This window comes from Neophocaena asiaeorientalis, unplaced genomic scaffold (assembly GCF_003031525.2).
Source record: "Neophocaena asiaeorientalis asiaeorientalis breed wild unplaced genomic scaffold, Neophocaena_asiaeorientalis_V1.1 scaffold315, whole genome shotgun sequence".
NCBI lineage: Eukaryota > Metazoa > Chordata > Mammalia > Artiodactyla > Phocoenidae > Neophocaena > Neophocaena asiaeorientalis.
Genome location: NW_020172011.1, coordinates 2044112 through 2071541, shown reverse-complemented (window position 1 = coordinate 2071541; position 27430 = coordinate 2044112). Strand labels below are relative to the sequence as shown.

Below are 27430 nucleotides of genomic sequence, written 5' to 3'. Positions count from 1 at the left end.
TTTATATTAAAAAAAATTTGTACAGTTTTAGTTCCTATGTTTAAGAAAAAAAAATCCCTAAAATTGTCATAATGTTTAGATCCACTGCAAACTGTAAAAACAAGCTTTTTATATATTAAAAAAAAGAATTTACATTTTACAATTTTCTACATGCATGCACAAGGTCTCAGCTCTGTAACCCAAAAAAAGGAAAAAAAAAATCTAGATCCAACAGTGGAAAATTCTACATATACAATCTCACTGGGAAGGAACTCAAAAATTCCTCTTCCTTTCACACACAGAAGAACAAATCACAACAATCACACACCAGGACCGAATCCATCAGCAGATGCTGCCCCATGGGGAGGGCAGAGGAAAAAGAAGACAGACTGACAGACACCACAGAGGGGCAAGGGAGCTCATCCGGGCCCAACAGAGAAGGAGAGAAGCACAAACTCTGGGAAACAAACGTTTCAGATAAGAAAGGATCCCAATGTCTCATGACAGTTATTGTGTCAGGGTTTGCAACAGGACTGAGGTGGGGATGGGGAAGTGAAAAGATAAGGGCTGAAATGGAGGGGGGTGGGAAGAAAAAAGGAGAAGCTGAAGGGAAATAAACAAGAATAGAAAGAGAGAGAATGAAGAGTAGTTTAAGAGAAAGGGACGAATCGGGACGGCGGCAGAGTGGCGAGGTAGGTGAAGGACTGAGGCACAGTATCCTGGTGTGGAGGGAAGGAGGACCAGCCTTCCAAGGTGGTGTAAAGGAAGGTCTGGGAGGTGTGGTGGGGATGAGCTAGGATGCCATGTAGTCATAGGAAAGAGCACTGGAGAGACCCAGCCACAGCATCCCTGATGGTGGCATACGGGGCACGGGTGGTAATGGGTGGGCAGCACCCCCACGGGGGAAGAATGAGCAAATCCAGCATGTGTTGGGACAGGCAAAGTGGGGGACACTGCTCAGAGGGACTGAGTCAGCTGCACACCCCACAGCAGTTCACAGCATGAAGACAACTTCCCATATAGGAGAAGCAAAAGACAAACACAGCCATACACTTGACAAGTCATCCTGACATTTCAAAAAATAATAATAACAATAATCAAAGAACACAAAGATACCACAGTTCTGACGCAAAGGACCAAAACACTACCATTCTCAGTCACAGCCCTTAGTGCTTAGAGAGAGAGTCGGGGGGGAAAAAATGTCTTTTTGTTTTAGGAAAAGGGAATGAAAAAAATCACAGTGATTAAAAACATGGCAGGTTCTTAAAATAAACATTCCCCGGCCCCTAACCTAGGGCAGCGACTCTGATCCCAAATACTTGCCCTCTCCCCACCCCAACTCCTCCTCAAACCACACCACATCCCACTCCTGCCCACAAAGGCAGTGACCCCAATCACCATCCAGGCCCCATTTTCCAGGATAGTGAGGTATTTAGAAATGTGACCAAGAAGGGACTCCTCTGAAACCAGGTCTTTGAAGAGAAGGAAAAAATACCTTCCCAGGACCCCCAGGACAGGATGTATCTCACTCAGGCTTATCCCCAAACCCACAGCCCCAGCCCAAGGCTGACCTCCAGGCGCTGCCTAGGTCAGCCCCATAATCCACCCAAGTGCAGACAAGGTAAGCACTGAACGAAGAACCCTTCTCTAGTAAGTGGTGTGCGGAAAGATGTGCTTTTTCAGAAAGGACAGCAGGAGAGACAATCCCCAGGCTCCATCATGCCCAGGGCTGCCACTACACAGAGAAGAAGACTCCCTGGTAAGAGATCAACTGTGATCTTATCCCAGGGTGCACTCTACAAGGCAAGAACCAATGGGTTTTCCAGGGGAAAGACGGGCTTATAAGGGGGCATTGTGAGTTACTCTGAGGACTGGCCCAGGGGACTGCTCCAGCCCAGTCACCAGAATGCTCCCCAACATGTGTGCTGGCTGGAGGTATGTGAGTACTTCTTAGTTCTATTCCCCTTGGCTAAAACTACATAATTTAAGGGTGTCTGATTTAAAGGCTCAGATTTACAGTGAAAGTAAGTATTAGAAGGCCAGCAAATTTTGCTCAAGAATTCAGATTGGGTGCAAAGACTCCGGAAGCTAAATGGGGTGAGGGGCTAAGTACCCATCAAGGGCAGCAATCTTGGTCCCTCACCCCAATACAGAGGGAGACCAGAGCCCAGAAAACCAGGCAGTGAGGGAACATGGGGGGACCCTGGCCGGCCAAGGAAAAGAGACCCCTGAGGCAAAGAAGTGGACTTAAGGCAGGGGATAAGGAGGGGCTGCTGGCTCCCCCCAAAAAAGAGATGAGGCAACAGGTCTCTGGAGCTGAGAGAAGAGACAGCAAGACTGGGGATGGCTGGTGAAGGAAAGAAAAACATTTGGCTGAGATCACCAGGGTGGGTCAGGGTCTGCAAGCCACTAATTCTGTATAGGAGTCTACGTGGCATCCTTCACTGGGAAGGGGGAGACCCATCCCACCATGGTGGGAACAGAGGTGAAGGAAGTTCAGAGGGTAGGGGTCAGCGATGTTCACGGGGCTCTCTCCTGACCTTCCCCCAGGGGCTGCACAGGAAAGACCCCTTGGAAGAAAGGTACTGTCTGTCCCCCAGGGCCCAGGAAAAGTGGTCACAGAGGGGCTCCATCTCAGTTTGCCTGTGGTCACACGTGACCACACAAATCAGAAATGGAAGGTAGACATGTCAGGGTAAAGGATGGGATCTTCCCTTGCTCTGAATATGTGTGGATGGGGGACAGAGGCTCAAACAGCTGGAAGCAAATAACCCTGGCAGGGAGGCCCCGGACTCTGGGGCTGTGTAGGAGGATCCTTGCCCAAGAACTCCAGCTTGGGGTGAGCGGGCAGGGGGAGCAGATCCACCTGCCGCCAGGAGGCTGCAGGTAGTGCTGCTCAGGAGTTTGGCACCGTGGCTCTCTGGAGTCAGATCGGAGCCCCCCAGAGAAACCCTTTTGGGGGCCGCTGGATAGAACTGCTTATAAGAACCTGGGTTCGAGAGTGGGGCTCGGGTGGGCCCTGTGCCCTTTCAGAAGAGACTGTCACCCGGGGAAAGGAGAGGGAGAGAGGCACTGGTTCCTGCAGGGCCGGGAGTGATACAAAAGTGAGGGGGGTGGGAGAAGGAGAGGGAATTTCCCAGGTACTGTTGACAGAAGGATGGTCTCTCCAGGTTCACATAGGGTAAATAAGGAAGAGGGGAGGAGACAGGTGGGGGGGGCGGTGGTTAATTCAAGTAGAAAAAAAAAACTAGAGCAAGAGGAAGAAGGTGGCAGGAACGTGGCAGGGCCTGAGGGCCACGCCCCCACCACCCTCAGGAGCCCCCCGCGTCTCCCACTCCCCCTGCTGTTGCACAGTCACACCGAGGTCTCAGACTGCAGCCTCATGACAAACTTGTGCGACTTGGGGTCCACAAATTCCTCGGAGAGTTTGAAGAATGGGACCTTCTTGGTGCTGACCACCAGGCTGAAGTCCTGGCGTTTCAAGAGGAAAACGATGCCATCCTTGAGCCCGTTGGTCACTGGCTCCTCGCTCACCAGTGTCCACTGTTTGGCCAGCCAGCGTTCCTTGTGGTACTGGATGGTGGGTTCAGGGGGCACAGCTTCCAAAGACCACCAAGATGTCCCCAGGCTCACTCTCTGCAAACGATCTCAGAATGTCAGAGCAGGAAAGGGCCTGAGATCATCAGCCTCAGACCCTAGTTTATCAATGAGGGATCGGGAGCACACGGAGGTGATACGGCTCAGTAGGGTCAGGGCTGGGACTCAGCTCTCCTGACCCCTCATCCCTGGCACTTGCTATGACCTGGGCAAGCCCTCCCTCGTCCTTCCTTCTTCTCCCTTCTGCTCGTATGGGTAACGTCCAGCAGGGCTGCACCAGCAGAAAGCTAGAGGTGTCACAGTTAAAGTGCAACATGTTTAATCACCTGTTCCCCAAAGATGGCTCAGGGGATGCAAGTCTAGGAAGTTGGCCGTAGAGCTGAAGGGTGGGAATGGCTCAAAAAGAGCACAGTGCAAAGAACATCTTCTGGAGGTGAGGGAGGTAAAGGTGGGAGTTTGGATCTGAAAATTCCAGAACCCCTACAGAGATGAGAAATAGGTCTCAACCATTCCCAAAATGGTCCTGAAACTCCCCGTTCTCCTCACCACCTAAGAATTTTACCCCATGCAGAGATGGAGTGGATGGAGTATGGATGAGAGAAGAGACTATACAGAGGTAGAGATGAGAGAGAGAGGGAGGGAGGGTACGGAAGGAGGTGAGAGAATAAGGGAGAAGGAAGTGGAAAGGAAGGGGCCAGAACTGGCGAAAGAGGAAGGATGCGGTGGGCAGAATGGGCCTACCTTGGGTGTCATGTCGTGAGTGATGCAGAACTCAAGGTGCTGCAGGATGCTCTCCATGGTGTGGTAAGGCTGCTGCTTGGTGGTGCGAAGGTACTTCTGCATGGCACGGGCCATGGATGCGAAGATGGCCTGGGCTGCCTCCCGTGGGTCCATCACCTCCCTGGGGTTCTTCTGCTCCTCTTCCTGCAGCCGCTTAATGTGAGTGAAGGCCTCCTCCACGGCCACCACAAGCCTGGGGGACATGAGGAGTATGGACCAGACGCCAACCTCTCATCTTCCCCCCAGCTTCAGCCCTCCAGCAGCCTGAGCGAGGTCAGGCTTTTGTGCTCTCCCTGAAGAAATACGCACCCAACTGGAGTCAAGAACCAGGCTTTGGGGCCTCCCTGGTGGCGCGGTGGTTGAGAGTCCGCCTGCCTATGCAAGGGACGCGGGTTCGTGCCCCGGTCCGGGAAGGGTCCCACATGCCGCGGAGCGGCTGGGCCCGTGAGCCATGGCCGCTGAGCCTGCGCGTCCGGAGCCTGTGCTCCGCAACGCAAGAGGCCACAACAGTGAGAGGCCCATGTACCGCAAAAAAAAAAAAAAAAGAACCAGGCTTTGGGGGCTGTGTGTGTGCATGTGAGCATGCATGTGTGCAGCTGGGTAGATGGGGAGGGTCTTTCCCCCTCTAGGGATAGGAAACAGCTGTAGTGCTCAGTGAGCTCAGCCCAGGGACCCAAGGAGGACAATCTAGTGTCAAACCCAGAGAGACAACTATGGATCAAACCCTAGAAAAAGCCTTCTTAAGACCCGCCAAATCACACTTCAGTGGGTGAAAAATTAATAGCTATAACTACATCAAAATGACAGATGTCTATTCAACCAGGACAGCATGGGCAACATTAACTAACACCTGGGGTGGGCAGAGGTAATGCAAAATATATGCTGCAAATCAAGAAGGAAGAGGTAAGAACAGCATAGAAAATGGGCAAAGGAGTGAACAAATAATTCATAAGAGACCTGAAAGACTGAAAAAGAGATGAAGTAGTCACTGGATAGTAATCAGAGAATTAAAATGTTAATAACATACTACTTATTCATCAAAATGGAAAAAATTAGGAAGATGACCGTCATCCAAATATTGGTCAGGATGGTGGAAGATTTCTCTGAGTACTCTGCAGTGATGAGATGCAACAAACCAGATATACAGACAAGGGTGAATCTCAAAAATATACTGTTAAGGGGGAAGCAGGGAAAAGAAGCCAATTTACATTAAAATCATAGAGACATACAAAACAATAGCAGTGTACCAGACATACAAAACAATACCAGTATCCGGAAACCCAGGAACCTGGGGACTTCAAGCAGCTTAGGATGGGATTCTGGGCTAAGTAAACGTGTGGATCTGCGTAAGTCTACCATGTCTCTGTTTATTCTTTTGCTTCCCCCAAGTGTCTCAGTAAAGTTTCTTTTGAAAAGATACTTTTGACTCAGGATCTGAACCAAGGGAAACAGTTTTCTCCTAGTTACAACCAAGGGAATGGGGAAGGCAAGCGTCCTCTATGGTGGTGGCAGAACAGGAGATCCAAAGATCCTAGTCAGGGCGAAGGTAGAGGAGGAAGGGAACATCTCCGGTTTCCTTCCCACGAGGGCCTTTTCTGAGACACCTGGAGACTTGCTGGAATGTCACAGAAATGGAGCTGCTGACCTTCAGTCTACTACAGCCTCGTGTAAGAACAGGGTCAGGGCTACCTTTCTCCCTGGAAGTCTGGAGATCATGTGGGAGGAAGGGCAGAGTTCCATGACCCTCTGCTCCTCCTCCGTGGAAATCCCAACAGACCAAGGTGGGCCCTGGCAAACAGTAAGCACCAGGAAAGAATCTTCAGGCACAACTAGCATTCACATAACAATGTGAACAGGAAAAAAGGAGAAGTGAGGACAGCGTTTAAGAATTTACCAAGATATGGGCACTAGAACCTCATTTTTTTTTCCCCCGGGAAATAAATGGATATTATTTTATTTTATTTATTTATTTTTTTAACGTCTTTATTGGAGTATAATTGTTTTACAAGGGTGTGTTAGTTTCTGCTTTTAACAAAGTTGTGTTAGCATATGGTATTTTTTTGCAGGTAAAAATGTACCATCTGCTGAGCAAGCCTACAAGATCTACTGGAAGGAGGGCTAGTCTAGCCTCAATCTCTGCCATTGCCAGGGAGGCTCACATCCTTTAATAGTCCCTGCTCCACTGTGTAGGCAGAATTCAAATGCCCCGTCCACTTCCATCAGATGCCCATCCCCTGGTTATCCAATAATCTCGGTACTGGGCTTCCCTGGTGGCGCAGTGGTTGAGAGTCCGCCTGCCGCTGCAGGGGACATGGGTTTGTGCCCCGGTCCGGGAGGATCCCACATGCTGCGGAGCGGCTGGGCCCGTGAGCCATGGCCGCTGGGCCTGCACGTCCGGAGCCTGTGCTCCGCAACGGGAGAGTCCACAACAGTGAGAGGCCCGCGTACCGCAAAAAAAAAAAAAAAAAAAAAAAAACCAATAATCTTGGTACGTTTTGCAGATGCAATGAAAGTGCTGAGTCAGTTGACTTTAAAATAAGGAGATTATGCTGACAGGTCTGGTCTCATCACATGAGCCCTTTAAGAGCAGAGTTTTCTCTGGCTGGTGGCAGAAGTCAGAGACAGACCTGGTCTTGCTGGCCCGGAGGAAAAGGTGAACTGCCTATGGGTCCAGGTGACAAGGAACTGATTCTGCCAACAACCAGTGAGCTTGGAAGGGGACTCAGGCTCAAACGAGAGTCATCTTGATTTCAGCCCATGAGCCCTGAGTGGAGGGTCCAGCTCACCTGTGCCTGACCCATGGGACTGTGAGACAATCAGTGTGGGGTGTTTGCAGCACCGGGTTCATGGTGATTTATTAAGGCAGCAACAGAAAGCGAATGCACACACCCCACCCATATCATCAGCAGTTACAGAAGCCGATGGTCTTCCTCTCCCCAGCCTATCCACACCCAACAGCCCCCAGCAACCCCTCCTCCCCCAGGGACCCACCTGGCCCTCCTCTTGCGCACCCTCCGCTCGTGCTCGGCCTCCTCGTAGTAGTACTCGTTGTGGCTGTTGTCCCGCCTCCGGGCCGCTGCTGCAATCACAGCCCGGGACTGGCCCGTGGAGTTGTTGGTGCTGTTTTCTGCACAGGAGCAGGAGAGAGAGGGGATGGCCACTTCAGAGCGTGGCCTCCTTTCTCGCTCCAGGAAGTCTGGAGCCAGCAACCTGACGCATCCAGAGGAAGCTGTGTCCACCCCCCAGCAATGCCTCCCGTTCCCAACCCTCCTGGCCGCGTCTGGGAGAGGCCCACAGGAAAGCAACAAGGAAGGCACCAGAGGGCAGGAGTCCCGCACATGTTCCTCCCCAGTGCAGGAGGTTCTGGGGCTCAGAGAGCGAGGGCTTAGGACCAGGGCTGGTGAGCAGACGCAGAGGAGCCAGATTAAGGGGACGCACCATAGCATAAAGGGACAGCAAGTAGAGTCAGCAGCTGAGACCAGCCACCTGGAGTTAAGGGAAATGACAGAACAGAAGGGGCTGGGACACGGGCTGGGGAAAGGAGAAAGCAAGGGAAGAAGGGGGAAAGAGAAACAGGAGGCAGGAACTTGGGAATCCTGCTTGGGAGGAGACCAGGAGGCCGAGGAGCAGGGCCGCTCACCCTCTCCGAGGGAATACACCTTGAAGCCAGACACTTTCTTGGCCAGGACGGACTTGGGCAGGTTGAGGAGGGCAGGGTTGTAGACAGGGAAGTCATGGTAATACTTCTCCAGGATCCACACTGCCACGCGCTGGATGCTGTGGGGGACACGGCAGGAGGGGGAGGGAGAACGGACAGACAAGGGGCGCAGGGGGAGGGACACATCAGGGCAGGTTGGCAGGGCAGGAGAGGACAGAGGGCAGGGACAAGCTGCTTCCAAGGAGCCTGGCTCAGGGCCTGAGGTCTACTTACCGGGCTCCCAAGCCTTCCCCAGGGCTGGGCCTGCCAGTCCTTCCCTGCCGTGCTGAAGCCCAGGGGAGAAAGGGCATTGGGCCAGGGTCCCCAGCCAAGGATCACTTCCTCCCCTCCATCATTCTCCCCTCAAGATTCCCTGCAGGACCAGGAGGTGCTATTGACACTCTGGATGGCCAGGGCGGGCATCCTGCCCACAAGTTTAGGGGGGCTGAAGAACTCTCCTCGTTATCTTTTCCTCTGGGGGGGAGTCCCTCCTCTGGCCAGCTCATCTCTGTGACCACTGACTGAGTGCCCTCAAGAGGCTGTGCCTCCAAGAAAGAGCTAGAAACATGATTCCAAAAAGCCCCTGTTCATGCCCCAAACCTTTATCCTCTTTGGTCCATCCCACTCTAAGATCCCCGATCTCTAACTGTCTGTTCATCTATTCACTCCCAACTCCTGACTCCCGCCTTACCTGCTCCAGGACCCTTAGCCTGACAAACGCTGTTGAAAACCTAGGATGTGCGGAGTACGCAACTCCGTCCCACACAGCCCTCCTAACCCGTCCCTTCCAGCCCCACCATCACACCCTCCTACCCTACGGTCCTCTCAGCCTCCTCCCCAGGCCCGTCTGCCTGCCCCGATGCGCCCATACCTGAGATGGCCCACGTTGTAGAACCGGCTGGCCCCGTCGGTGGAGCGCACGACCTTGAGTGTGAACTGAGGCTGGAGCTGGCGCAGCTCCAGGAGGACCACGGCCAGGTAGTGCACGAAGAGCAGGGCATCTACCAGCGACACGGCAAACTGCACCACGCCCTGGTAGCTACGCTCGCGGGCGTCCAGGATGCGCACGCCGTAGAAGAGCCAGTAGGAGACGACAAGCAGGAAGACGAGTACCATGAGCAGGGCACGCAGCACGAAGACACGGGGCAGAGAGGCCTTGGGCCGGCGGAAGAACAGGGCCCAGCTGCCCAACAGCAGGATGAGCAGCTTGAAGGCCACAGAGATGAAGAGGCCCTCGCAGGCCGTCCCGCACGGCTCCAGCTCCTCCCGCCACAGCAGTGGGGGCAGCAGCAGGAAAGCCAGCGGCGTGAGGAAAGACAGCAGGGCCAGCGTGGCCCCCGCCGCCACGCCCAGGTGCCGGGAGCAGTCCAGCGGGACGCTGTCCTCCATGTCCTTGGCGATGCGTGTGAGGTCATCATGGGAGATGCTGTGCTCCGAGGTGCCCGTTACTACTGTGGTCGTCTCCCCCCAGTTGTCGTCCTGCATCGGGAGGGGCCGCAGCAATGTGGGGAGAGGAGGAGGAGGCAGGGACACAGGAGAAAAGGTGAGCGGAGAGAAGATAGAGAGCAAAGCAGGGAGAGGAGAAAAGAAGGTAATCAACAAACATGCGGCCATCAAAGTATTTACTGAGCTCCATGGCATGCCCAAGCCTGGCCTCTGCAGAGATGGGACATCTGAGACCTGGGCCCTGTGGGAGCTTCATGCCATCAGCCAGACAGCAAAAAACTACCCATGTACCCTCAGAGCAGAGAGTACAAGACAGATGCCAGGGAGCCGCTCAGCCAGAGACTGGGATCCGAGGTCAGACTCTCCAGGCAAAGCGGGCAGGCTCGAGCAGCCCACCTGCAAGGCCAGGTTAAGCAACAGGTACCTATCCTCCAAGTACGGAGAGCCACTCAAGGTTTCTAGTTAAGGGAGTGACCTGACAAAGGCAGCACGGCGAAGAGAAGAGGACACCGGGAGGAAGGGCTGGGGAAGGTGAGTGACTAATGAGGGGCATGTGAGACGCAGTGTGGACTCGGGGCCACTCTGGGTCCCTGGTCCGCCTGGCTGGCTCTATTGGGCCATCTGAATGCCCACCACACAGGGGCTGCCTGTTCCCGGAGGCAAGTGGGTGGACAGGCTGAGGTCCCCTGGTGCCCTTCTGAGTGTGGTCCACTCAAGCTGTTTCTCTGCGGGGGCTGGATGCCATCCCTCAGAGGAGCCCCAAGGCCACCAGTGGTCATCCGCGCCTACACCCTTAACTCGTGGACAGTCTGGGAATATGGAGTCACATTTTGACACCCAGGCGATTCAGGCTACAGGACAGAGACACAGAATGGGGAGTGTAGGAGACTGCCTGGCAGGGTCAGCGACTAGGGGGTGGAGGAATCTCCTCCCCGAGGAAAGGAGAAGAGTCTGACCAGAAGATGAAAAGTGGAGGCGCTGCCTGCTCTCAGCTCAGGGAACCCTAATATGACCCTCAGTCACACTGCCTAGGCATTCCAAGCATCAAGGGCCTGGGGAATCGTCAACAACAGGAGCTGATCAGGTCTCAGGGTCATTTCAAGAATTCAGGAGGCCAGGAGGCCAGGTCTCTGGGAGAAGATGGGATTGGGAAAGAGAGAAAAAGAACATTTCCCTCAGGTAGTGATCTGCTCCCAAGACCCAGGAATCCCCAGTGTCAGTCACAGAGATGTCCTGTGAAGTCTCCAGCCCCCTAAGATGCTCCCAAGAAGAAAGAAAAGGAAGAATGAGACATGGACAACCTCACAGTCAACTCAAATCCTGCCTCTGCCTTCTGCCAGCACTGGATTCTGCTCCCTGACCTCCCTGCCAGGTGCACACAGTGGGCCAGAGAGGCTAGACCAGGAGCAACCCGCTCAGCCCTGTCCCAGAGAACTCTCTTGCAGAACCTCCTCCGTCTCTCCAGGCTCACTTCTTCTCCCTCCCCTTTCTCCATCGACTCCTCCCACCTACCCTAAGACCAGAGGTGCTATTCTAGAGTCCGACACCAGAGAGCGCTGGAGTGCCCATGCCTTTAGGCTCAAGGAGAACTCAAGGCTGCCACACCCCCAGCCCCTCCCACTCCAGATTCCCAACCCCCTAACTGGCGGGCCTGAGCCCAGAGGAGCCAGGCGATTCCCATTACACAGCCCAAGTCACATGGGTCATAAAGACGAAAGAGGCTGCTGCTTCCAAAGGGATCTCTGAATTCTACTGAAATTCTACTGCATTCTACTGAAACAAGGTCCTGGCTTGGGACACTTGGCAGAAGTATGACACAAGATGCCCTCCCTGATCTGGTCTCTGTCGGAAGACACCAGGTTTCCAGGCCCTTCCCCTTTCTCATGGACCTCTAACTTCTCCAAGGATCAGTCTGGAAAACACCTGGCCTAGACCTCATCCCCCTGACGCTCACCCGCTCATCCCCTCTCGTGGACTCATTGTCCAGCAGGGGCTCCCCTGGAGCCTGGATCGTCACCGACTTGTCCCCACGGCTCCCGTCTCGGCTCTTAGAGCGGTGTCGGTCCCGACGGTCCCTGCAGCAGGAGGCCAGGGGAACAGGCACAGGAGGTCAAGGGGAGGACCCGGGTTTCTCCGCAGCCACCCCCAGTCCACCACCCCTGTGCATGCTTCCACCCCTCCCCCCCACCTGCGTCACGCCCCACGCACACCCACCTGTGCTTGCGGGAGCTGCGGGAGTGGCCCGACTTGTAGGAATACCCTGAGTACTGGGACTCGGTGTCCATGGCGTCTGAACGCCGCGCCTTGTAGCGCTCCAGGGCCACAGGCTGGGGCCTTTTGGGGGGCCCCACTGCCACCTCCTTTAGCACCGACTTCTTCAGGCCAAGGGGCACCTTTAGAAAATCAACTGTCACCCTGAGGGACTCTATTTTGCTGGACGGGTGGGCTGGTCTCAGAGAAAATCAAGCGGCCCTCCTGAGGAGAGGAAGCAGCTGATTAGTGGGGAGCTGGAGCTTTCCGTGGGGTCAGAGTGGAGAGGAAGGCCATCCCCAAGAGGCAGCTGCAGGAAGCTCAGGGCAGCCTTGCCACTACCCGAGAATACTGCACCCAGCTTCCTGCTCTGTCCAGTGGGCCCAGTTCCTCCTGCCCTGCCTCCTAGAAAGAGCACCCCCAGACTGTGCCCAGGGCACAGGGGTGGGGGAAGAGGGCCAGCAAAGGCCACCCAGAATGACCCAACACTGGACCCCCTGCAAGGGAGAACCAGGCAATGCTTTCCTATTCTCAGCCAGGAAAACTAAGACTTGGAGAAGGCAGGTTCTGGCCAGGCCAACTGGTTGGACCAGTGGAGACCATAGCAGGAGGCAGCTAGCTCTGCCCAGAGGCTACCCCAAGCCTCTCCTTCTCTCCCCTCATCTCCTCCCGCTCATAAGTTCTGAGTGTGCCCACAGGGGACTGCCTGTGGCTGCTTCTCTTGGCATCCGCTCCCCAGCATCTACGGCAAACACACCCATAGTTACTGCCAGGTCAAGTTGGCGGCTCCCCCTGAGGCTGTGTGTGTGTGCGTGTGTGTGTGCTTGTGTGTACGCACAAAGCGGGGGTAAGGAATAGAAACTACGGATCACGTGGTGCGGGGCAGGAGGAAAAGGCGAGTAGAAACCATTCTCTGACAACCTAACATCCTGAACCAGGCAAGGTCATGAGCTTACCTGGCTATCTGTGGGCTGAGGGGCAGCATCTTTCTTCTATACTTTCACCTTCTAATTCTGGAGGGAGAAGGACCTCTCCTTCTCGCCTCCTCTCTCACTCTCAACCAAATCCTGCTCATTCCTCAGAGCGCAGCCCCTACTCCCCTCACGAAAGCCCCCACCTCCCCTAGCACCCAATGTTACATCTTCCCCTCCAACCCCGACCCCACCATCATCATCCCTGTGCACTGAGCAGTCATTTCCTACCTTCACTCACTGAGTCATCAGCTCTTGCTTAGGCTCCTTCTAGGAACCATGTACCCTGCTAGGCCCTGGGTACAGTGGTGAAAAGACCCTGAGTTCACAATCTAGCGGGGCAGGTGCACGCTAAACAAGTACACAGGTGAGTGTAAACGACTAACTACATCAGTGATGAAAGGAGAATAACGAGGACAGCATGACAGGCAAGTCCGGGGAGCGGGGCTCGTTTGAACTGAGTAGTTCCAGAAAGCAACAGCCAAGCCTGAAAGAGCACAGGAGTTAAGCAGGCAGAGAGGAGGGAAAAGCCTGCAGAGCTTGGAATCCCCCGCGGAAGGCCAAAGGCAGCAGAGTTGGGTGGACCAATGGAGCCAGAGCTGCGGAAGGGAGAGGGCAGTGGAAGGTGAGGCTGAAGAGGTGGCCGGGGGCCGGGTTACTGCACACTCCATGGGTCAGGGGAAGAGCTCATGGGAAGCCTGCAAAGGGTTTTAACTATGCAGGTATGGACTGGAAAGAGGAGAAAGCAGAAGTAGGGAGATGAGTAAAGAAGCGACTACTGGGCTTAACCTCGTGGCGCAGTGGATAGGAGTCTGCCTGCCAATGCAGGGGACACAGGTTCGATCCCTGGTCAGATAAGATCCCACATGCCGCGGAGCAACTAGGCCCGTGCGCCACAGCTCCTGAGCCTGCGCTCTAGAGCCCGCGAGCCACAACTACCGAGCCTGTGCTCTAGAGCCCGCAAGCCACCGCTACTGAGCCTGTGTGCCACAACTGCTGAGGCCCGCATGCCTGGAGCCCACGCTCCACAACAAGAGAGGCCACCGCAGTGAGAAGCCCGCACACCGCAATGAAGAGTGGCCCTCGCTCGCCGCAACGAGAGAAAGCCCGCGTGCAGCAACGAAGACCCAACGCAGCCAAAAATAAATAAATAAAATTAAAATTGAAAAACAAAAAAGCGACTACAGTGGTGAGGCTTGGATGGGGCAGAGCAGCAGAGGAGATGGGAAATAGTCACTTTTGCGACATATGTTGGTGGTAGGAACAACAGGACTTAATTGGACTGCGTGAGGGGGAGGGGAACGTCAAGATCTCTGGCCTGAGCAAGAGAGTAGGTGGTCGTGCCATTATTAGGTGGGAAGACCGGGGAGGAAGTTGGTGAGTTCAGTTTCCAGTGTGCTGAGTTCATGGCTGTGAGACAGGCTGTGGAACAGGCAGCTGGTGTCAGAGGAGCTGGACTCAGAAAAGAGTCTGAGCTAGAGGTATGGATGGTGTGCAAGGTTAAGGGAATGGATGAGATCACCCAGGGAGAGGGATAAATAGGGGGTCCCTGAGAACTCCAATATGTAAACGTGTCCGAGGAAAGGGATCAGGCAAAGGGGCTGAGAAGGCAAGGCCAGAGGAGCCTGGAAGCCAGAAGAGCGGGCTGTCACGCAGCCAAGAATTAGAGTGTTTCAAGGTAGGACTAAAATCAGCCAGGTGCTGCCAGAGGTCAGTTACGTTAATTTGCTTTATGTAGTTGTTAACTTTTCTCCAACTGAACTGAAGCATCAGTAACTTGAGAATAAGAACTATGATTGATACATATTTGTATCTACCAGCTTCCCATGGGCAGACAGAAAGTAACTAATACCCACCTGAGTCTCAGGGAAACCGCAACGACTGTAGGGAGGTGAAATCAATAATAAATCCATTCATTTACCCTCCTAACAGAGTTATGTGGAGGCACTCCACGGCCTAGTGATGTCTGTCAATAGCCCCATGTCAAGGCAAGTGTGTGACAGAAACATACTTAGGAAAACAGAGACACAGGATCTTAACCCACCCTAAACCTTTCTAAAAACCTTTGCTACAAAGAAGGCTCTGTTCATCTCCCTGTCTGTAAATTACATGTTGGGCTCCACTACCCCGTCTCCCCCAAGAACCCATTCTACTGGTCTAGTCCCTGATACAGTTCAGACATATCACCTGCAGCTCTCTTGCTGTGGTTCAGCTTATTCTTTCTAGTCATCCTCCTAAAAACTGAATTTCACCAGGAGGTTCAAAGAGAACTGGGTTACAGAGTGAGACAGGTGGAGAAATAAAGATGAAAAGAACTGCCATGGACTCCAGTCCAGACAGAGACACCAGAACCCAGACTCTCCATCTCCCCAGCCTGAATTCTCATGTCTGCCAGAGCCAACAGCAAAAAGAGCCTGAGATTTGCAGCCAAGTGTCTGAATTCCAAGCCTAACTGTCCCACTGATGAGCTGTGTGACCATGCGCAAGTTACTTAACTTCTCTGTGCTTGGCAGCCTGGTAGGCTCATTGGTAAAATAGGGAAAATGATACACACCTCGTGCGGCTGCTGTACGCATCCTGGGGGTAAAAGAAGTACTTTAATAAACTGCTCAGCAAGTAATAAGTTAAGCAATGAATACACTCTGGCTTCAGGATCATTCCTACTCTAATCCCCAGATACTTCCTCTGAGACCTGGGAAAGAGGTGGTATAAATAAATCCTGCTGCTTGTACAACTAAAGTCACACACACACACACACACACGCGTGCACGCGCGCGCGCGCACACACACACACACACACACACACACACCAGACCAGAACCACCACTTCAAACACACCCAGGAGGGAAGCTGATGCCATTGTACTTCCCCTACAGATAAATTTCAAACCAGACAAGGGTGCCAGTCCCCTCCCAACCCTTTGTTCTAAGCTGCCCTGGCCTAAAGCTCCCTACCTTCCTCGCAGCTACTTATTAAAGACCCAACATAAACCCAGCTCCCCTGGCCTGCTTCTCCCACCCCTGCCAACCCAACTCAAGGTGCCCAGAAAGCACCAAAACATGCTCCTTCCTCCCCTACCAAAGAGAGGGGCCAAAAATGAACCCAGTTTCTGAGGCCCTTGCCTGCTGTCCCCTCAAATACCCCAGGGAACTAATCCAAGCACTGGAGAGGCTGTGGGGAAGGATGGGAGGTGAGCAAAGAGAAGGGCAGAAGTTCCCCTTGTTTAATCGGTCTCAGGAATCAGGGGTTTGGAGGGTCTCCTGGGTGGGCAGCGTTCCCAGGGAAGAGAGTGGGGGAGGGGATCGCTGGATGAGATCAACAAGTGGAAATGTGGGAGGCATGACAGGACTGGGAGGGAAGTCCGGACTTGCTGCAGGGCAGGGAGTGCCCTGGTTTGGGGGGCGGGAGACTGTAAAAGGGAATGTGTTCCATTGCTTTTCACCTTGCCCCCACCCCACCCCAGACACACAAACACACTCACCCGGTCCCCTGCTCAAACCAACCATGGATTATCTGGGGTTGGCCAGAGAGGAGAGTGGGAGGGAAGAGAGAGGCCGTCACAAAAAGGAGACCCTTCTCCCCTCCAAAGGCCTTTCAGAAATAAAATTAATGGAATGTGTCTCAGTATCATCCCAAGAGGACTGGGAGGAGGGCTGGGGGGGGGAAATGTGGGGGCTTTTGTCCCTGCTGCCCAGCTTCTCCCACATTGATCACCATGGCAACCAAAGCCCCCTGTTGCCTAGGTGATGGCAGCCAGGTCCTGGAACCCATACCCAGCATCCCAAGCGAGAGAGGTTATGGAGGTGGGGGGGTAGGGACAGAGGGGGAGAGAATGGGGTTTCTCCTCTGGCGGCCCCAGCTTTTGTATGAGCTCTGGGATCGGGTTTCTTCAGGAAACAATCAGAGGCCTCTGGAAAAAATACACTCAAAACCCGGCAACAGGCAGAGGGAGTAAGGCCCTGGGTGGGGTGGGAGGCATCGGAGGGGTTTGTGTTGGCCAAAAGTCAGACCAAGACTAGCCCCTTCCCCACTGCCCCACTCAGAGGAGCAGCCTAGGAAGACAAGGCCTTGGACACAGACGCAGGCAGCCCCACGCGAGGCGCATGCTGAGGACCAATGACAAGATGGCAGGCGGCCGTGGTCACCACCTCCCCCTGCTGCTCTAGCCCGGGGCTATCCCACCACCCGGTCCCAGCTCCTTTCAGGCCTGGGGTGGGGAAAGGAGGCAGAGACAGGACCCAGATCCGGCTGGGGGAAGGAACTGTGGGAGCAGGGCAACCAGGTAGAGAAGAAGGTGGGGAGGGGACAGAACACAAACATGCACCCAGAAAGGGCGCCTGCAGTTCCTCCTCCGAGGACAGGGCTGGGAGTTCCAGACCCGAGGCGCAGCGGAAGGCGCTTGTGTGGGATTTCAGAATGCACTTCCAGCTGGAGGAGGGAAGAGGATAAGAAAGAGGACAGGAAGCCAAAAGTTTTCATCCTACAGGAGCAGTGCTCCGATAGGGCCATTTTTTAAACAAATGGCCTTCCTCTCCTCAGGCCAGGATGGGGAAGGGTGGTCCTGCCTGGATGCAAGGAAATGGGCATGATCACCTCTTTAGACCCTTCCTGCAGAGGAGTCTGTGGACCCTTGCCCATTAAAGGTCTCTGATTCCTATAATCTTCAAAAATACTTAAACACTGTGCTGTACATCTGAAACTAACACAACAGTGTAAGTCAACTATACTTCAATTTTTTTGAAAAGGTCTCTGATTCCTACACAAGAGCCTAAGTCTTACTGCATGTGCCCTGCACCCTCTTCCCCACTACAAATCATGGGAGGTGTGGACATGTGGGCCCCCAGCCCCATGGCTCCCTAAGCTTCACCTACCACTGCCTCTGTCCAAGGATATCAATGTGAGTTCCACCCAAAGTGCTGGATGCCCACCCTCCTGGGGGGCACCAGAAGTCCCATCTCCCAGCCCAGTATCCAAGGAGCTAGATGTCTGCCCAGAGAGACCAAGCACCTTGCCAAGACATCAGCTAGTGTGAGGGAGAGCAGATTCCAGGTCACAACTAACTGTCCCACTTGGTTTCTCCTCTTTGCCACATCACTCCCTGAGTTTCACAGATGTGCTCGATCCAGGCCGCCCTGTCAGACACTGGTAGAGGCAGGAGGTGTCCGATGTGGGAGGAAAATGCAGCACCTAACAAGCTCGCAGGGAGGAGAGGGAGGCTCCAGAACCTCTGACTGTGCCCACATCGTTCTCCACGCCCCACCACCACCACAGGAGGAGACAGTGGATTGACCCACCCAACTCTCGGTAGGTCCCAGCACTAAGCTAGAAGAGGCCTCCCAGGTGCAACCCCAAGTTTTGCAGATAAAAAGGTAGGGCCCAAAGAAAGAAGGGTGCTAGCTCATGGTACTACATCCGAGGTAGCCCTTTCTGGCCTCCATTGTTAGAAAGACCTCACTAACACTGTTGACTCTGAGGCATTCTCCTCTTGGAGTGAGACCAGGTTCCTCCACGACACTCCTCTTGGACTCTGGCTCCTGGAATAGCCAAGACTATAAGATGGCCAGGACAGGAGGAATTCACTGGCTCCTGCCCTACCCCTTCTTCCTCAGTGACAAAGGGACAGAGGCTACACAGGCCTAAGCTTGTTGAGACAGTTGAGACTGAAGAGCCCCTTCCCCTGTAAGGGCTGGTTTCTGCCTCCACCCACTGACCACTCCTGACTGAGGATCTCAGTGTTCCTTCCTCATTCCCATCCAGCCTTGCGCCACGGACAAGTCCTGCATCCCAGGAGGCCCATTTCTCCCTACCACGAAAAGAACTAAGGCACAAAGTGGGCCAGGACCAGCCCCAGGCCCTAGACCAAAAATGGGATTTTGCTCCCCCCCCCATTCCTGTACCCTGAAAAAGGCCCCTGTGTCCTTAAGTGACAGTGCTGTCCAGGAGGCCAGAGAGAACAGCTGGATCTCAGTGGGCTGAGGGCTAGGAAAGAGCCGGAAGCAGATGTCCAAAAGCTGGCACCAAGCCCCGCCCCTGCCCTGTTAAAGGGCACTCTCCCAGGACGGCCCCAGACATGAGCTCACCCTCCTTAGAGCCCTGGGGCAGTGGGCAGGATCCCTCTCCTCACTGGGCTGAGTAACAGGGGAAGAGCCGTGCTTGGGTCATGCAGACAGTCTATGCTTCCAGAGCAGCTGTTCACCACCAGACCCCAGTGCGAGGAGCACAGCAGGGGAGGGCCCATGGATTGGGCTCCCGGCCAGGATACCTGAGCTTGCATTCTAACTGAAAAGGAGCTAGGGAAGCCACAGCCAAGCCCTTCTCCACCTACTTCCTTAATCTCTCTCGAACTAAAGCCGAGCGGGAGACTGAGGACCCTTCAAATCCACAGACACACTTAAGCACAGACACAGACACATGTACACCTCGTATTCCCCCTCTGAAACCTGGAATGGCTCCTGCCTGCCCCGCCCAGCTCCACCCACCCTGGCCAGGCAGGTTCTGTAAAGACCTGCTCTGCTTTCTCTCCAGCACGCCCACCCCCACCCCGGCTCTCAGAATGTCCCTGCCCCCAACGCACTGCACACAAGTACACGCATGTTACACACACACCATAGCGCTACATTCCCTGCCTCCCCCAGACCCATTCCCAGTCGGTCTGGAAAGGAACACTGGGCGGGAGGAAGGAGTGCTCGGTAGAAGGGGCCAGTAATCCCTTTGGCATCTGTCCCAGGAGGAAGCCAGAGAGGAGACAGGATGCTAAGCTGGGGAGAAGGTAACCGGGGCTTCTAGATGCCTGGATGCTCTGTTAAATTTTCACCAATGAGCAGGCCCCATAATTCCCACCCACCAGGCTCTGAGCTTCTTCCTCCCTCAGCTAGGGCAAAGGACCGGCCCCTACGTGCCCACCACGTAAGCTGCGGAAGAGCCAAGAAGGAAAATAGGCACCTTGAGTTGTCCTCAGGGACAGGAGAAGGTGGACAACAGGAGGCGGGCAAGCCACGTTGACCCAGAGGCCAACTCCTGTGCGCTCCACATGCCCACCCTCACGGAAAACAAAAATGCCTCCGCCTCTTCTTAGCCTACTGTCCTAGGTGGGCCCCACCTGTCCCTGACCCCAAGAGACCTTCAAAGCCTGCTCACCCAGCGCCCGCCTCGGGGGTGGGGGGGGCGAGTAGAAAGCAGCTCCTCAGGATGAGGAGTCAGCCAACCTTAGGTCTGCACGTGGACGGGGAGAGCTGTGACGTGGGGACGCTGGCAACAAAGGTCGGTTTGTGTGGGGAAAGCAGTAGGGAGGGCCTAAGGGTGCAAGACACAGTGTGACTAGGGGTGCGGGTGGCAGGCCTGGCTCTCCCTGGGTCTCCCCATTCTGAAAACCTTCTCCTCCTGCTTCACTCCAGGGCCTCTGACCTGGTAAATCAGCCAGTTCTTATCTAGGAAAACCGAGCCAGCTGAAAGGCCCAAGCACCAGCCAACCTCCACTGTCTTGACAAACCCACCACCTGAGGTTTTCACTCTTTCTGAGGAGCCTCAACATCCCCCAACCCTTATATCTGCCACCCCAATCTTGGAGTAAAGCAGGGGACAAAAATAAGTGTTTCTGTTCACACTCAGTTGCTTTCCAAGTTACTGCATTCACACCTCGGGCTCTGCACCTGTTCCTGTGTACCTCCACTCACCCTAAAAAACCAGAGCCCCCGCCCCAGACCCTCACACACAGACACACTCTCTCTTCTAGCCAGACTGGGGGAGCCATGAGCTCTCTGGTGAAACTCTCTGGGGTCTGAGGGATATTGTTAGGGGGTTGCTGGAAAACTCTACAGACAACGAGGGCCAGGCCCTTCCAATCAAAACAAGGCTCGATGGATTATGGTGGCCGGTGGCTGGAGCCCCCACGTGTGAAGTGACCCAGCAGACAGGAACAGGCCAGCCCCCCGGGGATGTTCTGCCCAGGTGGCAGGCCTGCCCCAGGCTGTGACAACAAGGTGCTCCTCCTAGGAGACCCCATTCCTCCAGCAGACTGACACCCTCCCTCAAGGGTAGAGATCTCTACTCCTCAGGCTGACATCTGGACTCGTGTCTGCTTTTCAGGAGATAGGGGAATTATTCAAGTTCGAGATTAAAGGCAATAATGAACAAAACCTGAACGAAATGAAATGAGAGGAGGGAAAGGTGGAAAGAGCACTTTGGGAAACGGAAGAGAAATTACATCAGATAGACCTAGCATAGCCTCTGAGGAGCTACGTAATCTTAGAGGAGTTGCTTGCCCTCTCTAAACCTCAGTTTTCTTATCTGTAAAATGGGGATAATTGTGCCAACTTCAGAAGGTCGAGCGTTCAAAGAAATAATGTATACAGAATATCACGGAGTCAAGCATGTAACAAATGCTCAATAAAATGTTAGTTTCGGGCTTCCCTGGTGGCGCAGTGGTTGAGCGTCCGCCTGCCGATGCAGGGGACACGGGTTCGTGCCCCGGTTCGGGAAGATCCCACATGCCGCGGAGCGGCTAGGCCCGTGAGCCATGGCCGCTGAGCCTGTGCGTCCGGAGCCTGTGCTCCGCAACGAGAAAGGCCACAACAGTGAGAGGCCTGCGTACCGCAAAAAAAAAAAAAAAAATGTTAGTTTCCACCTCTTTCTACTATAGAGGGTGCACAGCCAATCCCCTTCACTCCCTGTTCCCATAACCTCATTGTGAGAAGTAAGACCCCACCCGGAATAAGATGGAAACAACACTTCGGCTACAGTGCTGGCCCCAGCCCCCAAATGACGGACCCTTTCTAACTTAGACCACACCCAGGTCTGAGAGAGCAGCCAAAACCCCTCATCACACTCTCTGCCTCTTTCCTCAGGGGCTCCTGGGTCCTCCAGCCTCTCTCTTCCCCTCCCTCCTTCCACATTTACAGTGAGGCAGGGCCTGGGCTCTAATCACCTCCTTCTCTCCTGCAGGCGCTAAGCTCAGCTGTGTGTGGAGTGGCAGGAGAAGGGGGCCCCAAGCCTTCCCACCCACTCCAGCCCCCAACTTCCCACTCTCCCCTCTCACTGCCCCACCCTGATTACCAGGAAATCCTCAGCTCTGCTGATTCTAAGGCCACTTCTCCCAAACCCGTTCCCAGCTGTCATGTCTGTAATTACCAGCCTTGCCAGGGGCATCAGACAAGCACAGCAACACCTAATTTCCAAAGGGCGCCACCACACAAGGCCTCTGCCTCCTACTCTGAACCAAGCAGTGTGGAGAAAGGGATGGAGAGAGTCTTCCTGACCCACCTCATTTCTCTCCACATCACAAGACAAGAGGTGACAGAAGGTTGCCCAAGGGCTTCCCTGGTGGCGCAGTGGTTGAGAGTCAGCCTGCCGATGCAGAGGACGCGGGTTCGTGCCCCGGTCCCGGAGGATCCCACGTGCCGCGGAGCGGCTGGGCCGGTGAGCCATGGCCGCTGGGCCTGCGCGACCGGAGCCTGTGCTCCGCAACGGGAGAGGCCACAGCAGTGAGAGGTCCGCGTACCGCAAAAAAAAAAAAAAAACAGGGAAGGCTGCTGGGGAACGAGTGTGAGGATTTACTCCCAGGCCTTTTCCTTCACCTCTGCTACCAAAATCTCCCCATGAACAGGGATACCCACCTGGAGAGCGTGAGAGAAATTTCAGGTCAATTCAGAGAGAGGGGAAGTCAATGCCCAGTAAAACAGGAAGACGGGTACCCACAGGGATGAGGGCAGATGCATACTGGAGGGAGCTGCCCAGGAAAGAGGAAGAAAGAGCAAGTTTTAAAAAGTCCCATCTGCGACCCAGACCCTGAGAAGAGGCAATAAAATATTCCAGCCTCTCCTCTCCCTAATGCCTCCATCCCCAGCCAACCACAAAGGACTTCATTTTATAGGCAGGGAAACTGAGGCCAAAACCCCAGTTAATACTTCAAGATCCAACAACACCAGCCGCATGTGGCTCACCAGCACCCCCGGTTCCTTCTAACTCACGCTCAGCCTCTACCTGCAGCACCCTCCCCAGGCCCCTCCCTGCCTGCCTAACTCATCCTTTAAATCCAGCTAAGGTTGATCCGCACAGTGGAATATGATTCAGCCGCGAAAAGGAGTGGAGGTGTGATGCTACAACGTGGATGAACCTTGAAAAAATTATGTTAAGTGAAGGAAGCAAGACAAAAGGTCACACATTGTATAATTCCATTTATATAAAACATCAGAATAGGTAAATCCATAGGGACAGAATGCAGATTGGTGGTTGCCAGGGGCTGGGAGGTAAGGAATGGGGAGGATACATTAACTTGTATCCTTAATGGGTACAGGTTTCCTTTGGGGGATAATGAAAGTGTTTTTAGATAGAGGTGGTAGTTGCACAACACTGTGGGTGTACAAAGTGCCACTGTTCACTTTAAACTGACTAATTTTAGGGAATTCCCTGGCGGTCCACTGGTTAGGATTCCGCACTTTCACTGCCGAGGGTGCGGGTTCGATCCCTACTCAGGGAACTGAGATCCCACAAGCCGCACAGCGTGGCCAAATAGATAAATAAATAAATAATAAAATGGCTAATTTTTTTTTTTTTTTTTTTTTTCCCCACACCACGCGGCATGTGGGATCTTAGTTCTCCAACCAGGGATTGAACCTGCACCCCTTGCAGAGTCTTAACCACTGGACCACCAGGGAAGTCCCTAAAATGTCTAATTTCATGTGATGTGAATTTCATCTCAGTTAAAAAACATCCAACTAAGGGCACATCTCCTCCAGGAACCCTCCCTGACACCCATGCCAGGGCCAAGCACTCTTGCTCCACGTTCCGGTGCCCTCCTGAACACACCTCCATATACTACTCACTGGGTTAGGGTGAACTGGCATGTTTATGCACAGTTTCCCTATGAAAGCCAGTCTTATTCACCCCTCCATCCCTTGTGCTTCACACAGCACCTGGCAAATAGTAGGCAGTGCCCAATATGTTCTGCCAGAAGAAGTGCAGAACCAAGGCTTAGCTCTCCTCCCCAACCCAGAACTCACTCCTTTAATAATCATCAATCAGAACCCAAGCCATTCCAGCTAACGTTTACTGAGGGCTTCCCAAGTGCCAGGCACCGTGTGAAGTACTCTCTCTATATTACTTCATTTAATCCTCATAAACCTAAGAGGTAAGGCCTATTATTAACTCCATTTTACAGGTGAGGCTTCAAAAGTTATCTACTCTATCTGAGGTCTCAGAACTAGGAAATGGCCAAACTATAATTTAAGAGCAGGCTAAAACCCAGGGAAGGAGGCCACTAGAGGTTCCTGGAGGAAGGCCCAATCTGGGGAGGGAGGATAGTGCCTTTTTTTTTTTTTTTTTTTGGTAAATATTTATTTATTTATTTGGCCGCGCCAGGTCTTAGTTGCGGCAGGCAGGATCTTTGTTGCGGCGTGCAGGATCTTTTAGTTGTGGCACGTGGGTTCTAGCTCCCTGACCAGGGATCGAACCCGGGCCCCCTGCACTGGGAGCACAGAGTCTTAACCGCTGGACCACCAGGGCAGTCTTGAGGATAGTGTCTTAAGACATCTAAGAGGCTGAGGAATAGGTTTTAAGAACCTGCCCAATGTCACAAGATTATTAAGTACTAATTCCAGCCAACTCTGCTGGACGCTTCCCTTTGGCCTCACAGTGTGGGGAGCTGCTCAGGGAGGAATACCAAGGAAAACTGAAGACCCTCAAGCTCAGGGGATGAGGGGCATCCCAGATCTCTTCACTGTTCCCCACAAAGCTTCTGTAAGTCAAGTTGATCCCCCTCTAACTGAAAGGACCTCTTGGAAACCAAGTAAGCAGATAAAAGTCTGTCCTGCTCTAGGGACAGGGAAGGGGGCCCTTCCTCAGATCTCGAAGGAGCAGAGAAGCAGAGGGGGAACACCAGAGAGGCCGGCCCCAGAAGAATTAGGGGGAGAGAGGGCAGAAGCAAGACAATGGGGGAGGAGGGGGCAACGCGGCCACTAGTTCAGTATGAAGTACTTTCAGAGGCGGCCTTTCCTAATGTCTGACCACAAGTCCACTCCTCCTTGGAAAAGCCCCCCAACACACACCAGTATAATACATCATGCATGCAGTGAGAGGCCAGGAGCAAACAAGGTACTCTGGAAGGTACCCCAGAGCACACCATCCTAGATGCAAGAACCTCGCTCGCCCTGGGAACCTTACCCATCAGGTAGGTGTCAGGTTTGGGGCAATCATGCATTTTTTTTAATCCAGTCTTTTCCTTCTCTGCCCCACCCCTAGTCCCAACATCTTCTGCTCTTAATCTGGGGGCTTAAGAAAGGTGGGGAGCCCTGAGGGCTAAAGAGGGAACATTCCAATTGCACATGCCCATTAGGAACTCCCACTAGGGAATTACCCAGAGACCCTAATGGGCCTGTGCATTCACAGCCTCAGCTCCTAAAACTGGGTGCCTCGATCTAACCTCTGTCAGCAAAAGGAAAATGACTGAGAGTGAGATGGGCAAACAAGGCAAGCATCCCAAAGATGGCCAGCCCCTTCCCTTCATCCCAAAAGAGAAAGAATGAAAGAGAGAGAGAGAGAGGGAAAGAGACAGAGAACGTAGATGCTGCTTCTCTGGGGACAGATACATCCACTTCCCACCGCACCATCATGACGGTGAGTACAGCCCTGGATGAGTGCCTGCCCCTTCCCCACCACAGGGACAACTGTCCTCCTGGCAAGCTCAGCCCCTATTCCTCACCCTGAGACCTGGTCCCAGACCACAGCTCCATCCCAATCATGCTTCTCACCAGCAAAAAGAAAGTGTGATAAACCACACAGACACACCTGCAGACACTCCTGAAGAAACACCCTCCACTGCCCTCCCCAGAGCTCCCATGCTACCTTCTCAACCCCTTCCCTTCCCTTGGGAAGGGAACCCAAGATGTTACGCCCCGGCTCTCCTTCCTCCGGCCTCCATCCCATACCAAAATCCCAGACTCCTCGGGAACTATAGGATCTTAGAGGCAGGGCAGTTTGTGGACTCTGAAACGGCAAACTCCAAGATGGCTTTACAAGAAAACTGTGGCCTGAGGGGGCTGAACTTGGGCTGGGAAGCCAAGAATGTAGCCTCTCCAAGCACTAGAACCCTACCTATAAGGTAGAATAAGAGGATGTCCCTCTTTTTCTTCTCCCTGACTCCTCCAATCCCCCAGATTCCTCTAGGACTACAACCTGAACCCCTGTTCCCTATTCCCCACAACACACACCCTTGTCCAAAACAGGCACCTCATAAAATGGCCCACTCACTCCCACCCATAGGTCTCAGATACTTAAGGCACTACCCTCAAAACCAGGGCAGGGCCATCCAAGAAGCCTCAGAATCCTCCAGGCAGTCCTCCTTTGGGGCTCTCTGCCAGGAAAATCTGCCTGCAGAGGCAAGTGGCAGTACCCCCAATACACACTCAGAAATACACACACCACCTGTGTGTGGTGTGGCAGGCACACGCTGGTACTTATCTATCAGCACAGGTTTTACACACAAGAGAACACCTTCACTCGCATCCCTTTCCAGTACACAGATGCACACACACCTATCCAGGTATGCCCCATTCTGCCCCACACCCACCTTCCTCAGTACCTGTCTATCTCTTTCCCATAAACCCCCACCCAGTTCACACACATAGATACACACCCCTTCCCCACAGTATACCCATAAATACATATCCAAACACACCACAGATACATGGTTGGCTCCTCCCTGGGTGCACACACACTCAGGCACAGAAAACCACCCTCATCTCCAAACCCACCTGCAGGAACACACAGCACGTCAAGGTGCACACACAAAAAAACAAAGAATCATGCACACTGATGCTCCACCAAGCCTTTAAAACTCACCAATGCAGAGCCCACAGCCCCTGAAATGGGTAAATATGAGTGGAGAGAGGGATGCCGGCGCCTGTCCTCTGGGCCCCGATAGATAACACAGTGTCCGGGTCTCTGGCCTCCATCCCCATCCTCGACCTGCACGAACACCCCCTATACTCTCCTCGGGCGGGTCTCCCCAGACTCCACATCACACGCTCAACGCATACCTGCCCCCGGCCCTCCCCACACTTCTGAGGTGTGTATGCACCCCTAAACACCCTCGCCTTCCAACACCTCCAGATTTCGATCCTTCCACTGCCTCTCCCCCCACCTCCAACACACACTCCCAGCCTTTGACTTCAACCGGCTCCCCGGGTAACATTAAGGCCCCCGCCGGGCGCCGGGCCCCGGGCCCAGGAAAGTCCCCGGCTCTCCAGGCCCGGGCTCCGCCCCCTCCCCACGCGCCCCTTCCTCTCCCCAAAGTTGGGGGGCACTCTGCTGTGCAGTGGGAGAACGGATCGGAAGGGGGTTACCCCGCGCCCCCCTTCCGCCATACGCCACACCACTCGCTGGGGGACTGGGCACCCCCTGGCCCCTTGCATGATTGTCCCCTTTTCTGTTTCCTTTTTTTTTTTTTTTTTTGCAAACTTTGCCCGCGCCCCTTCGGCCCGGCACTCACCAGCCGCTGCGAACTGCCGGGTGGGCTCCGCCGGCGCCCCACTCGGTCCGGCGCCTTTGTATCCGCAGCGTTCCGGGTCGCTACGAACTCCGCGCTCCCGGACGGGCAGCGCGGACGATGGGGGGGTGTAGAGGGGGGCTCCTGAGTCTGGTCGCCCCCTCTCCGTCCCAGATCGCAGTCTCTTCCCCCTCAGGGCCCCAGGGGCAGGGGGCCGGGGGGAATGCGGGG

The 27430-nt window shown here is 54.1% G+C and overlaps 1 protein-coding gene across 1 annotated transcript; it reads right to left on the bottom strand.

The window, feature by feature from the left end:
• VANGL2 (VANGL planar cell polarity protein 2) lies at positions 1–27410 on the bottom strand. Its single transcript, XM_024750858.1, has 8 exons — positions 27203–27410; positions 11714–11974; positions 11454–11574; positions 8925–9532; positions 7997–8133; positions 7348–7483; positions 4189–4549; positions 1–3615 (listed from the first exon to the last, which is right to left on the bottom strand). The coding sequence occupies exons 2-8, from the start codon at positions 11782–11784 to the stop codon at positions 3334–3336; spliced, it is 1716 nt and encodes a 571-aa protein (XP_024606626.1). The 5' UTR covers positions 11785–11974; positions 27203–27410; the 3' UTR covers positions 1–3333.
• Between the last annotated feature and the right edge of the window lie 20 nt (positions 27411–27430).